The sequence below is a fragment of the Carica papaya genome, chromosome 2 (assembly GCF_054855325.1).
Source record: "Carica papaya isolate Zhongbai chromosome 2, ASM5485532v1, whole genome shotgun sequence".
NCBI classification, from domain to species: Eukaryota; Viridiplantae; Streptophyta; class Magnoliopsida; order Brassicales; family Caricaceae; genus Carica; species Carica papaya.
The window spans coordinates 14,610,458-14,622,860 of NC_142310.1; the positions used below are offsets into that span (position 1 = coordinate 14,610,458).

Genomic DNA, 12,403 nt, shown 5'->3' on the forward strand with positions numbered 1-12,403 from the left:
ATCAGAGTACGAAAACAGTCATGCACTCAGACTTGTGGATCCACAGGATCTTCATAGACTTCCAAGGGTAAGTCTGTCTGTGGTTCTTCATTTTCTTCCTCATCTAAGAAAGAAGGGGGTATGGAAAGAGTGAGTTTCATATGCTCAGTAAGAAAAACAGTATTAAATTAACATTGTAAGATTTCAAAAATTTATTATTTTATCTTACCGTTTAACTTCCTCGTTTACCTATCTCACAATTATGAAAATAATTTATTTGTTAAGAAAAGGATACGTTAGTACAAAAAATCAAATATACATCATGTTAGATAATAGAGAAAATTAAATAAATCATGAAATGCACATATTTTTTTTGTCTTACTTCGCAAAGTCGTTACAAACTTTCATCTCTGAGAGCAGATACAGATTTCTAACTACCCATGTGTGATGATCATATTAGATACAGATACGACAATTTGCTTAGACCCATTTCCGGCTGGCCAAACTATGATACGATATATGATCACGACTGTACCAACCATAGTGATCCTAACAAATATCTATACTTGCGATATCACTTAGCCACGGGTAACTCTTACAGATAGTGTGATACCATTCTCGTTAGAGGGTACACCGTCATCTACTGGAAGCGTTCCTTTTACATCTTTCTATACCAGATAGGGGAAGGAGAAACATATACCCCGAAGGTAAAAGGGAACAGATATTCCTCAAAGATAAAAAAACCTAACGAGACACTTGATACAATATGCATGTTAATACAGATATACTTCGAACTATACATGCTTCATTCAACTTTTTTTTTTCTTTTCTTTTATACTTTTTACCATTACTGATTACATATTATATTTATTACATACAAATTCATCAAGTGTCTGCAATTTACTTATCATACTTGAAAATCAGAACAATTCGACTCATCTGAACATAAAGTCATACAAAACAGGCAAAATAAAAATCATATTAAATTTATTTATCTAAAAATACTCCTTAAGATGTCGAAAATAATACTAGATTTCTTACCAATCCTTTCTTTCTCTTCTTCTCTAACTAATCCACTATCTCTCTCTCTCTAAACTTTTGAAAAATAAAAGAAATGGAAGTATAGAGAGGAAGGCAAGGGTAGGACAATTTATAGAATTTCAGAACCGTTGGATTCACGACAAGTGGCAAAATTCGGTGAAGAAAGAAGAGAAAAAGATGCTCGGCACGAAAAATGAGAGAGGAGGACCTCCTCCACTAGCAGTGGCGTGCCGCCCAAAGCAGCGGTGGTACACTATGGGTTAGCCTGCAAGTGCACAGGCCTACTACCGTGCGTGCATGCCCCAAGCGCACAGGGCCTATCTGCGCAGGCCTGCTGTGCTCGCGAATGGCCCACCTGTGCATAATAGGACACACGCGTAGGTCCTGAACTTGCGCCGTGCGCGCGGAGGAGACGTGTGCATTGTGTGCACGTCTTGTGCGTGCTGGCGTGAGGATGGGACGTACGCACTATGTGCACGTCCCCCGACATAATTTTTTTCGTTTTGCTGTTTTTTTATTTTTTTTAAATTTTCTTTTAATTTAAAATAATTTAAGATACATAAAAAAATAAAATAAGATATAAATAAAAATAAATTAAAATCACAAATTATAAGAAATGTTAAATAACGTAAATTAATTAAGTTTAAAGCGGTCAAATGTCTGAATAAATAGAATTTTCAAATCATTTTAGTACAGTGATTAGCGGGATGTTACAATAGCTCTAATAGTAATTGATCAAGCCAATTATGTTATCTAAATAAGACACATAAATACCTTATAATATGAAAAGGCATGAATCAGTAACTTAATGTAAATTCTATGCCATGTCTTAATTTTGACGAAAGTTTAATTTATGAAAAATAAAAGTACAAGGGACAAAGACACCTAAAGAAAAAGTTATTAATTTTCACGTAATATTTGTTTAATTCTTTTTTAAAAAAATATGCAGACTTAATAATGCAAAAAAAAAAAAAAATGAAAAAAATGAAAAACGAAAAGAAAAGGAAAGGCAAAATAGAAATTAGGATTGTGTTTCAGCGGAAAGATTTTCCTTTTTTAACGGGGTAGGCCCACTTTCTTCGACCCAACCAACCCAGAAGAGCCCCTTCAAAAAGCCTTTCCGAACCGTTGTCGTTTGGGTCTACTTCGTTTCTCTCTACTCTTTTTTTGGGGAAAGGCTTAGGGCAGGCGAGTCAAATGGCTCTGACGCGATCGTTTTGAGGTAAAGGAAAATGATGAAGACAACTCAGAGCAAAAGAAGGAAACTCTGAGAGGAAGCTGCTCAGGCACGACGACGACGACGACGACTGATGGATGGTGATGAAGACAGAGAAAGAAGGAGGTGCAAAGTAGGGTACTGTATAACACCCTCATTTTAACTTTGACTTGTTTTCTTGATTTATTTCCTTTTTTTGAGAATAATTTTCTCCCCCTTTAACAAATCAAGTTATTACACCAATTGTAACTGTCACTTTTCGTCATGAAAATTTTATATATATAAAACTCTAATATCTGCTGGAAGACGCGGTGGTTGCAGGCTACAGTTTTTGCGGATGAGCCGACAGAGATTAGGGTAGTTTGGGAGGAGGAGGAAGAAGAACAAGTTGTTGAAGATGATGAGCTTTGATATTTACGGAAATTTATTATTATTATTTTCATTCAGACCGATTAACAAAAGGTACCTGACTCATACATGTTAATTAGTAATCATAACAAGAGATTAACTTAAAAATTAATTAAAAACTAAATAATATAACATTAAATCTATACTTCAACCGAATTATTATATAATTTTATAGAAAATAGTTGAAACTAAAATTAAGAATTAGTATTTATCTAATTGAGATTCGAAATGTTATATACAATTAGAAATTAAAAAAAACTAAAAAACTAAAAAACTATACTTATTTCAAATAAGTAAAATTTAGAAAGCATTTGTCATGTATTTTTATACAATTATAGTTTGTCTTATATACATAATCCGTACAGAGAAAGCCGCACGCCAACTGCACTCCAGATATTTACATTAATTTACAGAAAGAAATTAAATGACTGAAATTTGCGGTGATCCATCAGAATCCTTTTATCACAGGCGGTTGATTTAGAAATGCCCACTTGCTGCTCCTCCACCTGCGCACAATTTTTTAAAATACAGAAATTACTAATTAATTATAATTAATTAAGCAAATTTCCAATTGACGATACCATGCATTCCTTTTCTGCAAGTTTGCTTCTCCATCTGAGTCTTTATAACCTTCTATACTCTTCTTTACTGGTACCGAGTTTGATCTCTGCAAATTCAAACCTTCATGCTCCGTCTGCCGTTAACAAAGTAATTATCATAATTGCTTCACCTCATCCAAATGAAATCATATTGTAGTTATATATATATATACATATATATACCTGCAGAGAGACGGCCTTGAGATGTTCTTTCTCCGCCTTTTTCTTGGACAACCAGAAAGCTTTGATCTCTTCTTTGGTACATGATTGATTCCTTTTGTATCTCACTAACAAATAAATAATTATAATTAGAACCACTAAATTAACAACTAAAATACTAATTAATCTTTAAATACATACCTGACTTGGAATCAACTACAGGAGAATCCCAACCTGCCATTAGAGAACCCATTTTCCTCACACTTGGACTGAATTGTGTATGATGCACACTCTCTCTTTCTTTCTGTATATATAGTAGAGACAGATGACGATCTAATATTTTGTTTTGTCTTGTGGGGACGTTAATCTTTAAAGTTTCGATGATCCTTATCCTAAGTCGATATGTTTGACGATGGCAATCCTTTAGACTTTTGTGACGTTGTCAATCATAAATATCTTATACTAAAATACATATATATGAATTGAATACCGCCAAGCAGCAGCTCACAGATTTCCATGCAAAGGTGGTATTGTAGGCTATAAGCAAATTATTAAAATATTAAATACATTTTTTTATTCCAAAGATCAAAATAATTATTAATGAGTAAGATATCTGATTGACGTGACACGTGTCTATCAACTTTCTTTTATGTCGATGTACAGTATCAAGCCCAAAATATCTACTACAGTAACAAAGAAATATTGAGTTTTATTAATGAAGATTTTCTGAATTAATTAAATTTATGGATTAAAATTCATTACATATTGTCATTCAATTAATATATATATATATATATGATACGAGTTATAGCATAAGAATTTACATAACGTATAAGACATTCTTTCTAAATCTGAATAAAAAAAATTATAATATGAGTCATATTAATAATTTTTTCTTAATTCATAAAAAAATACCTACAAACCATCACTCACTTGTTAGCCTTACCAATCCTCACCTATTTTCATTTCTATATTTAAGGTTTATTCGAACATTTATATTCATAAAAAAAAAAAAATTAAGTTAGTATTATCATTTACAATTATAATTACAAAGAAGACTTCATATCCTTTTTATATCATTTACAATTATAATTCCTACTTCACAATTAATGATTCTTGTTGTCTATTTATGTAAAGAAATATGAGACAAATAATTAAGGAAATATCATTAGTAGTGTGCTAATACCTGCATCTGCAACATTCATTTCACAAGTCACAGCCAGACTTCACTTACACAATAATCATAGCAAATGATAATTTGTTGTAATAAATTTTGTCATTTACTAACAACTGTAAATCATTCATTTGAACATATTTGAAGTTCTAATTCATTGTAAAGCTCTATAAATTAAATTTCTCTCATATCAGTAAATTATGTTGAGAATTGTCCAGCATATTCCTCTCATTTTTCTTTCTTGGTATCAGATCCAGACGTTGCTGGTGATAACAATGTGGGATTTGTTGTTACTGGTAGCAAAAGTAATGAAGGAAACACCTCAAACAATATTACAATTATCAAGACCCTGAATATGTCAAGAAGTCCAATGGGCTCATATTCCATGATTAAGTTGAACCACGATAATTTTCTCATGTGGAAGAACATGGTGCTGTTTGTGATAAGAGGTAATAAACTAGAAGGCTATATAACCGATGCCAAAATCTGTCCACCAAAGTTCACAGACGTAGCTATGTAGGGAATTGAAGATAGTAAGGTCAAAACTAACCCAGATTCTAAAAAATGGCATGTTCAAGACCAAATGCTCTTAAGTTAGATATATAACACTATTGAATGTTAAATTTAATGATTTTTTATCTGCTTAAGTTTCAAATTTAAATTCAAATCAACCGTGAAATTGTTTCACGATTGGATACGTAAACACCATGCAACGTGTATGCATGGATTTCAGTTTTTTTGATCTTATCACTTGGTTGATGTAATTTGTTTCTATCATTTTTTGCATTTTTATATATACAAGAATGAAATAAGAAGAAATATAGTTTTCTTCTCCAAAAAAATACAATCCATCTGAAAACAACAAAACAGAGGATATCGCATAAGCTTGCTTTGTTTTGTTGTCTCTCTCTCTCATCAACTTTCTCTCTCTAAATTCGCTCATCCATAGAGCTTCCTTTGACGCTCATTTACTTACAATCAACAACTGGTATCAGAGCCAGGTTATTAAGGGACCAGAAAATTAACATACCCTCAAAGAACCCGATGATATCCACTGGAACCTCACCTCCCCCACACTTCAGCAGAGAAAATTACAATATATGGGCAATCAAAATGAGAGCCCATCTGAAAGCCTTAAGTCTGTGGGATGTAATTATGGATGACAGTGATCCCCCTCCACTATAGGACACTCCCACTCTAAACCAAATCAGAAGGCACGAGGAAGACAAGGCCAAGAAACCAAAGGCTATTGCTTGCCTTTTCTCGGCTGTCTCGGATAGGGTATTTTCAAGGATTATGAACTTCGAATCACCAAAGGCTGCTTGGGAGAAACTAAACGAAGAGTTCGATGGGAGAGTCAGAAGCAGGAAGTTGAAAATCTTGAGATTGAAGAATGAGTTTGCATTACTCAGAATGCAAGAAAATGAAACAGTGAAGGACTATGCCTCCAAACTCTCGGATGTGGTAAATAAAATGAGGCTGCAATCAAGGGTAGTAGAGCAGATTCTTATCAGCTTGCCCCCTAAATTCAAGTCTAAAATCTCAGCCTTGGAGGAGCTTTCCGACATTGAATCTATCTCCTCGGCTGAGCTAATAAACAAGCTTCAATCCAGTGAACAGCAGGTAAATATGCATGTTCGATAACACACCGAGGGAGCCTTAATTTCAACACAGATCAAAGGAAACTCTTCAACACAGAATCAAGAGAGAAGGAGTGAAGGGAATCTAACTGGAAATCAAAATTCCAGTAAGCAAAAGAAATATCCTCAGTGCAGCATTTGTTCCTTGATAAATCACCTTGAAAATAAGTGCTAGTACAAGGAAAAGAAAACTGTTCGGTGCAACTTCTGCAAAAGGCTTGATCATAAGGAGAAATTCTGTAGACAGAAACAGAAATTGGAAGGATCGCAGCCAAAGCAGGAACTACAGCAAGCCAATGTCACCGGGGTGTCCAGTGAGTAACGCGCTACAATTCTCGTTGCTTCAAGTGATCAATCAGTGGAGGATGATACCCTCTGGGTGTGGATAGTGGGTGCACCTCCCACATATGCAAGGATGAGGCCCTGTTCATGTCACTTGACAAAACAGTCACAAGCAAGTACGGCTTGAAAATGGTATGTTGGAAACCATCAAGGGTAAATGTTACATAGCCATTGAAACCAGAGAAGTTAGGAAGCTTATCATTGATGTGAATTTTGTTCCTACCCTCTCACAGAATCTCTTGAGTGTGAATCAGATGACTGATCGAGGCTACTCAGTTGCATTCAAGGATAATTGCTGCAGGATATATGATCCTGAGAATAGATTGAATGCCTTTATCCACAAAAAGGATCAAGCCTACTCCTTGAAATTCAGAGAAGTAGTCGAGAAGGCCAGTGTTGCCACTGTTACAGAAAGTGAGATATGACACAGCCGTCTTGGGCATTTTCATGCGGCAGAGCTACAACAAATGCAGAAGGGATGTCTAACCAAGGACTTCCCAAACATTACAATCACTGAGTCAGTATGTGGTGCCTGCCAGATGGGGAAGAGGCAAGGAATTCTTTCCCTTCGTAAATAGATTGGAGAATAGAAGAGAGGCTAGGACTCATACACTCCGACATCTGTTGTCCGATGATAGAAAAATCCATGGCGGATGCAGGTATTTTTGCTTGTTCATAGATGAGTTTTCAAGGATGATTTGGGTTTGTTTTCTGCAGAATAAAGCTCAAATCTTCGTTGAATTCAAGAAGTTTAAAACTATGGCAGAGAAGGAAAGTGGTTGTGTGCTGAAGTGCCAAAAGACAGATAATGGCCTTGAATTCAATTCCAGAGAATTCAAGGACTTTTGTTCTGAGAATGGAATCAAAAGGGTGCCCCACCATATTCACCCTAACAGAATGATGTCTCAGAGAGGAAGAACAGAACTATTGTGGATATGGCAAGAAGAATGCTTGCTCATAAGCACTTACCTAAAGCTTTATGGGCTGAGGCAGTAAACACTGCCGTGTTCCTGCTTAACATGCTGCCTACAAAGGCTGTGAAGGAGATGACACCTGCGGAGGCCTGGAGCGGCATCAAACCATCGACTAAGTACCTAAAGGTGTTTGGCTCCGTCTGCTACTACAATATCTCGGATAACAGGAGATCAAAGTTAGAAGAGAAGGCTGAATTGAGAGTATTTTTGGGTTACAGTACTGAAGCAAAGTCATATCGAATTCTAAACTTGAAAACCAACAAGCTTATGATTCGAAGAGATGTTACAATGGATGAAAGGAGCTACTGGAATTGGGAGAAGTAGAAGGTCGAACCAGACTGTGTGACTGTGAAAGAAGGAAGGAGATCTCTGTCAGTATTAAACCCAACTCAGGCTGAGGAAAAAGATGATGAAGACGAAGAAGATGAAACATAAGGGAAAACAAAAATGAAAAGCTTAGCTGACATCTATGAAAGGTGCAGCTTTGCTTCAAAGGAACCTTCCTCTGTTGAGGAAGAATTTAAGCAGCAAGAGTGGAAGCTCGCCGTGGAAGAGGAAATCAGGATGATCAAGAAAAATAATACCTGGTCTCTGGTAAAATCAAGTGCAGTAAAAAAGCTTATTAGAGTCAAGTGGGTGTTTAAGGTGAAACTGAATCCGGACGGGACAACAAACAGGCACAAGGCACGGCTTGTGGCAAAGGGGTACTCCCAACTTCCTTCAATTGACTACACAGAGACTTTTGCGCCTGTGGCCAGACATGAAACAATTAGACTCATGCTAGGCATGACAGCTCAATTTGGATAGAGTGTGATGCATTTGGATGTGAAGTCGGCCTTCTTGAACGGTAAGATGAATGAAGAAATCTATGTAGAGTAGCCACCAGGATTCATTCAGCCAGGAAAGGAGAAGCATGTCTATCTTCTTCACAAGGCCTTATACGGCCTCAAACAGGCTCCACAAGCCTGGTATGATAAGTTAGATACATATTTACTTCTCTGTGGGTTTGAGAGAAGCAGCACAGAGACTACACTGTACGTGAATAAAGAAGAAGACAGGTTAATTTCTGCAATATATGTTGACGATATACTGGTGACAGGCAGCAACAAAAAGAAGATGATGGAGTTCAAGCTGAAATTGGAAAAGGAATTCGAGATGTCTAATCTCGGGGAGGCTACTTACTTCCTTGGAATGGAAATTCATCAAAACAGCTTGGGTATTTTCCTTTCGCAAGACAAGTATGCCAAAGAGATCTTGAATAAATTCAATATGAATCACTATAAATCAGTACCTACACCACTGGTGTCCAACTTGAAGTTGTCAAAGGACGAGGAAGGTAGTAAAGTTGATGAGTGGAATTACATAAGTCTGATTAGGAGCCTCTTGTATCTCACGGCTTCTAGACTAGACATTCTGTTTGCAGTAAACTTGCTTTCAAGATACATGACTTCACCGAGGGAATCACATTTACAAGCTGCTAAACATGTGCTTAGGTACATGAAATGAACCTGAAATTTTGGTGTTCAATATAAAGCAAGAGCTAAGAGTGGATTGGTTTGCTACAGTGACAGTGATTGGGCAGGAAGCGTGGAAGATACACGTAGCACAAGTGGGTACTTGTTCAAAATTGGCTCCGGTGCCTTTTCATGGGTATCTAAGAAGCAAGATATTGTGGCACAGTCCACGGCTGAGGCTGAGTATGTAGCTGCAGCTACAGCAGCTAACCAAGCAATTTGGTTGAGGAAAGTGTTCGATGATGTAAAGCTGGACAAACAAAGACCTACAGTGTTGTATGTAGATAACAAGTAAGCAATTGCCATTGCGAAAAATCTTGTGATGCACGAGAGAACTAAACACATCAACGTTAAGTACCATGCTATACGTGAGGTTGAGAGAAATCAAGAAATCAAGCTTATACATTGCTCCACTGATGATCAACTTGCGGACATTCTAACCAAGCTCATGTCTAAAGCTAAGTTTGAGGAATTGCGATGAAAAATGAGGATTGGTGGAAAATCATTAAGGGGGAGTGTTAAATTTAATGATTTTTTATCTGCTTAAGTTTCAAATTTAAATTCAAATCAACCGTGAAATTTTTTCACGGTTAGATACGCAAACACCATGCAACGTGTATGCATGGATTTCAGTTTTTTTGATCTTATCACTTGGTTGATGTAATCTGTTTCTATCATTTTTGCATTCTTATATATATAAGAATAAAATAAGAAGAAATATAGTTTTCTTCTCTAAAAAAATACAATCCATCTGAAAACAGCAAAACAGAGGATATCACATAACTTTACTTTGTTTTGCTGTCTCTCTCTAAGTTCGCTCATCCACAAAGCTTCCTTTGATGCTCATTTACTTACGATCACCAACAGAATTCACTGTTGCCTATGAGTTGATGGGTTATGATACATCCAAGAAGCTGCCAAATGCTATCAATGATTTTTTTAGAGTCAAAACTAGAACAAATGTTATGTTTTACAAGAGGGAATTTGCTAAAATGTAAAAAAGAAACTTGAAAATGACAGGTTACTTGAGGGCCATGAAGAATCTTCCTGACATCTAGTTTTAGCCGGTCATCTAGTGCCTCTTAATGATTTAGTGACTCAATTACTTGCTAGCTTAGACTCACAGGAGTATAATCCATTGGTGTGTCAAGTTATGGAAAAGGAAAACATTAATTGGATTGAATTGCAGTCTAAACCACTGATTTATGAAAGGAGACTTGAGTAATTAAATGTTGGAGTAACTGCAATCAATTTTGGTCCCCAAGTGGCTAACTATGTTAGAAGCCTCAAATTTACCAAGAAAAATCAAAGCCAATATTCTGAAAGCATATTTAGAAACTATAATAGAGGAGGTAGAGTCTTCAAGGGTAGAGGAGGCAACAAACAAAGTGAAGTTAACAGACCTATATGTCAGATTTATGGTAAAATTGGATATAGTGTTGTTGTTTGTTATCACATGTTTGATAAAAGCTATATGGGAATGCTTCCAGACTCAAATAGCAGAAATCAACATCAACAATCAGTTTACTTGTCTTCAACTGATAGCATTGCATATCAAACTTGATTTATAGATAATGGAACAAACTGTCACACAACAAATGATGCAAACAATATACAACACAAAAGTATATATCATGATAAAGAGACTCTAATTGTTGAAAATCATGAGAAACTCAACATTTGTCATATTCGTTTAGTTAAGCTGCTTGTTAATAAAAAAACATTCTTGCTGTTAAAAGAAACCTTACATATTCCTGAAATAGAGAAGAACTTGATTAGTCTTTCAAAGCTTGTTGTCTTAAATAATGTTGACGTTGAATTTAATTCTCTTAGTTGTTTTGTTAAGGACAAAGCCTCGCGCAAAATTCTGTTGCAAGAGAAGCATAAAGAAGGCCTGTATTAGATTAAACAAAGTGAACAACCAAAAATAAATCCTAAACAACACCAACCCTTTGTCTTTAGACTATTTACCGGACCTAAAAATGCTATGTTATGTGAGATGTGGCATAAAGATTTAAGACATCCTTCCTTTAGGACTTTAACCAAAATTCTAAATGTTTGTAATAAAAAAACTCTCCATTAATGGAAATGATCTATTTTATGAAGTATGTCAATTTGGAAAATTTCATTCCTTTCTTTTTGTATCATCATCATCTCATGTTAGTAACCCCTTGGACTAATTCATACTGACATTTAGGGTCCTTCTCATGTTATTTCAATATTTTCAACATGTGGTTTCAAATATTATGTGTTGTTTTTAGATGATTATAATAGATACACCTGGTTTCTTCCTTTAAGGTCAAAATTATATTTTATGCATACATTCATTAATTTCAAAAACTTAGTAGAGAATCAATTTGATAAGAAAATCAAGTATATTCAGTCAGATATAGGGGGAATACCTAGGTCTCATAAGCTTTTTGTAAAAATATGGCATAAAAATATTATACTCTTGTCCACATAACTCAGCTCAAAATAGAAGAGCTGAAAGGAAATATAGAAACCTTGTTGATACTGGGGTTACCTTGTTAACTCAATCTAAGGTTCCTTTAAAGTACTGGCATGAAGCCTTATCAACAACAACCTTTTTTATCAACAGACTACCAACACTAATTCTAAAAGACAAATGTCCCTTTGAAACATTACAATATGAGAATCATGAGAGGAGTTAGCAATTGAAGAGGGATTTGATCCTCAAAATTCAGACTTCGAAAAAGAACCAAACTATGTATATGATTAGTTTTTGAGTGATGAAGACTTTATTCCTCAAAAACAACATCAACCACTTGAGCTACAACAACATATTATTAAACTACAACATCAAGAAACTTAATTATAGCAACATGAGCCTAAATCAAAATAAGAACCACGACAAAAAGAACAACATAGTCATAAGATGATAATCAGATCTAAAGCTAGAATTCACAAGTCTAAACAACACTATAACTTTCAATTATATCTAAGCAAACGGCTCACGACCAACAGAACCAACTATAGTTAGTGAAACATTAAAGGCAAATCATTAAAAAGAGCCACTGATGATGAATTGAAAGCTTTAAAGAGGAATAACACTTGGTGCTTGGCTCCTTATACATCATCAATGAACATAGTTGGCTGCAAGTGGGTGTTTAAAGTTAAAAAGAATATAGATGATAGCTTTCAGAGGTGTAAAGCAAGGCTGGTGGCAGAGGGCTTTTATCAGAATACAGGAATTGACTATGGAGAAACCTTTAATCCTGTTCCTAAAGCTTTAACAATAAGAATTATTCTCACCATTGTTGTTACTAAAAATTGGATTATTGGGTAGCTTGAAATAAATAATGCATTCCTAAATAGAGATCTACAAGAATCTGTTTA

The 12,403-nt window shown here is 35.3% G+C and overlaps 2 protein-coding genes and 1 long non-coding RNA gene across 3 annotated transcripts; 2 read left to right on the forward strand and 1 right to left on the reverse strand.

Annotated features, from left to right (window-relative positions):
- Positions 1–2,001: 2,001 nt before the first annotated feature.
- Positions 2,002–2,682, forward strand: LOC148268792 (uncharacterized). The gene is made up of 2 exons (XR_015817028.1): positions 2,002–2,374; positions 2,558–2,682. It is a non-coding gene; the product is annotated as an uncharacterized LOC148268792 (long non-coding RNA).
- A 261-nt stretch (positions 2,683–2,943) lies between these two features.
- LOC110817326 (DNA polymerase epsilon catalytic subunit A) lies at positions 2,944–3,764 on the reverse strand. The gene is made up of 4 exons (XM_022045819.2): positions 3,604–3,764; positions 3,427–3,530; positions 3,226–3,338; positions 2,944–3,150 (listed from the first exon to the last, which is right to left on the reverse strand). The coding sequence occupies exons 1-4, from the start codon at positions 3,653–3,655 to the stop codon at positions 3,093–3,095; spliced, it is 327 nt and encodes a 108-aa protein (XP_021901511.1). The 5' UTR covers positions 3,656–3,764; the 3' UTR covers positions 2,944–3,092.
- Positions 3,765–5,872: 2,108 nt separating this feature from the next.
- Positions 5,873–6,983, forward strand: LOC148268793 (uncharacterized). The gene is made up of 3 exons (XM_088212094.1): positions 5,873–6,199; positions 6,460–6,530; positions 6,665–6,983. The coding sequence occupies exons 1-3, from the start codon at positions 5,873–5,875 to the stop codon at positions 6,981–6,983; spliced, it is 717 nt and encodes a 238-aa protein (XP_088068220.1).
- Positions 6,984–12,403: the final 5,420 nt, after the last annotated feature.

Bases quoted from the DNA above. Each gene is read 5' to 3' on its own strand.
- LOC110817326 (XM_022045819.2), bottom strand. From the start codon at position 3,655: ATGGGTTCTCTAATGGCAGGTTGGGATTCTCCTGTAGTTGATTCCAAG. The intron at 3,531-3,603 runs GTATGTATTTAA...TTTATTTGTTAG, and splicing joins TGTAGTTGATTCCAAGTCAG to TGAGATACAAAAGGAATCAA. The intron at 3,151-3,225 runs GTATCGTCAATT...AATTGTGCGCAG, and splicing joins TTGCAGAAAAGGAATGCATG to GTGGAGGAGCAGCAAGTGGG.
- LOC148268793 (XM_088212094.1), top strand. From the start codon at position 5,873: ATGAACTTCGAATCACCAAAGGCTGCTTGGGAGAAACTAAACGAAGAG. The intron at 6,200-6,459 runs GTAAATATGCAT...GAAATTCTGTAG, and splicing joins TTCAATCCAGTGAACAGCAG to ACAGAAACAGAAATTGGAAG. The intron at 6,531-6,664 runs GTGAGTAACGCG...TTGACAAAACAG, and splicing joins CAATGTCACCGGGGTGTCCA to TCACAAGCAAGTACGGCTTG.